Genomic DNA, 2,162 nt, shown 5'->3' with positions numbered 1-2,162 from the left:
CAGCTTTTGACCACAGTCAGGCTTTAATTCCTAGTGGGGTCGGGGTAGGGTGGGGTCACAGGGGCCACTCCAGCCTTTCTCCTGCTTGCTCACAAGTGGAGCCCTGTTTAAGACTCAGGCTTTTGCCGATTTTCTTTAGGCACAGGCCTCCTCGAGTACTCTGTGGTCTGTGATGCTGAGAACACTTCTTCCGAGCACCTGTACCCTGTGTGTACACAGTTCTGGGATGCACAGGCCCCTGTTGGTGCTGAATCTACAGCCTAGATCCTCATATCCTCATAGGTTTATGATATCCAAAGCCATGAGGAATTGCTGTAAGCAGGAGCTCCAGAGGATTGGGCCAGGGTGTGGAGCTCAGCTGCAATCTCTGGGCTCAGAGTACAGCACTCTAGGCGGGATACCTAGGACCCACCTCAGCCATAACTGTGGGGGCTGCTGGGATCCACAGGAGCTGAGTCCCGCCGGCCACTTGGCCGGACAAGTTGCCACAGGCGATGGCTGAGATTCTGGACTTGACACGTTCCCAGGACACAGCCAACCCGAAGGAGCTGGGCATGGGGTCTTCGGGATCCCACGTGACGCTGGGGACCTGGGTGTCGTGAGCCACCACCCTGAGGCAGATGAACCGTAGCAAGGGCCGGGTTGCCCCTTCCCTGTGGCTGGAGAGCATGTGGAGGCTTCCAGACTACAGGCCGAAGTGAGGGGTGTCCAGGCTGTGGGCCGCTGGAAGGAATCTTGGCTGGGGGTTCTCTGCAGAAGTGGGGAGGAAGATGTAGTAAACTAAGTGGCTTAGTACAGCCTTCCAAAAGCCCTTAAACCCACCAACTTCTCTTCTCCACAGTCTGAAGGCACTAGCCGGGGAAGCCCATAGCTTCCCTAAAAGCCTGGCCCAAGACCAGGGGAAGCCCAAAAGCTTGGTCTCCAACCTGAAGGCTGGGAGGGGGAGCCCACCCTCCTTCTGGGCTTACTGACAGTTTGGCCACCTCAGTAGCACAAGTCACATGTACCAATTAACAGCACCATTCTCTGGGCAAAGGACCCCAAGAAAGACCCTCATCCCCACCCTGGCCCCAGGTTCTTTCCTTATGTGGTCAGAGGCCAGCAAGCTTGAGAAGCTCTAGCCTCCCATCCTCCTGCAGACTTTTGTTAAAGGTCTATTGTATCAGTGGGGGTGGGGAAATAAGTACACCAAGTAGAAGAAGGCAAAGGAAGAAAAAAGCCCTCCTGCCTGGTTCAGGCAACACTAAAGGTGGAGGGAGGCCCTTGATCTGGGAGATGAGCTCTAGAAATGTTAGGTCCTTGTGAGGAGTCCAATCCAATCCTTGTACTCACCTGGGTCTCAGTCCCTTACCCAGGCTGCCAGACAGCGTGCCCGGGAGCAGGTAGAGGAGGCTGATGCAACCGAAGGTTACCGTGACCATCAGCAACTGGGCCATGGCGGGCTGGGCTGTGGAGGAAGAATGCAGTGAAGCCAGCAAATGGGGAGGAGGAGGGCAACTTTGGCCTGGAGCCAACCCTCTTTGCCCACCAGTTAAGGGAGCCCTTCTTTGCCCCGGGGTTCGGAACGTAGTTAGATTGGTTGGTACCTGCGTCTGTTGTCTGTCGGGGCACAGGTCTCAGGATCTGGAGACAGCTGGCAAGACTTGGATTTGCTGGCAGTTCCCAGAGCACACAGCGGAACTTGTGGGTCAGGTCGTGGTCTCCTAGGAGAGATAGCCTTCTAGGGTTCAGCGGAAAACTAGTTTGGGAAGCACTTCCAGCACTAAGTAGTCTTTGGAGCTGAAGGCGGGGCCCAGGCGCTGATGGGGCGGGGCGTCCTCCACCCGGGTGGGCTGCGGTAGCCACGCTCTCCTGGTAGCTACTCCTGCCCAGCAGGAAGCAGTAGAGCCACAGGGGGTCACTTCAAGGGGCCCATCCCCGCTGAGAAATGCTCAACAGCTGACCAGAAACCCTGTGGGGCTACTACCCTCACTTCTGGTACCCTCTGGTGCGCGACAGAGTCTCAGGGACTAGTGGAGCCCAATGGTCGACCAGGCAGGTGAGTGCTAGGGTAGGGACTCGTGCTCTGGCCCTGAGGGCATCCACCTGTGGTTGCCCAGCATCCCCAGGGGATAATGGCAGATTCCTGAGGTCTACCAGCTTGTTTCCCAGATGGTCAGTTA

At 56.9% G+C, this 2,162-nt stretch overlaps 1 protein-coding gene across 1 annotated transcript; it reads right to left on the bottom strand.

Annotated features, from left to right (window-relative positions):
* Positions 1 to 1,787, bottom strand: Adm2 (adrenomedullin 2). The gene is made up of 3 exons (NM_201426.2): positions 1,587 to 1,787; positions 1,333 to 1,447; positions 1 to 750 (listed from the first exon to the last, which is right to left on the bottom strand). Exons 2-3 carry the CDS (start codon positions 1,434 to 1,436, stop codon positions 414 to 416), a joined length of 441 nt encoding a protein of 146 aa, NP_958829.1. The 5' UTR covers positions 1,437 to 1,447; positions 1,587 to 1,787; the 3' UTR covers positions 1 to 413.
* Between the last annotated feature and the right edge of the window lie 375 nt (positions 1,788 to 2,162).

Source organism: Rattus norvegicus, chromosome 7 (assembly GCF_036323735.1).
Source record: "Rattus norvegicus strain BN/NHsdMcwi chromosome 7, GRCr8, whole genome shotgun sequence".
Taxonomy (NCBI): Eukaryota; Metazoa; Chordata; class Mammalia; order Rodentia; family Muridae; genus Rattus; species Rattus norvegicus.
The sequence above is the reverse complement of the archived record's forward strand: the minus strand, read 5'-3'. Positions and strand labels throughout refer to the sequence as shown.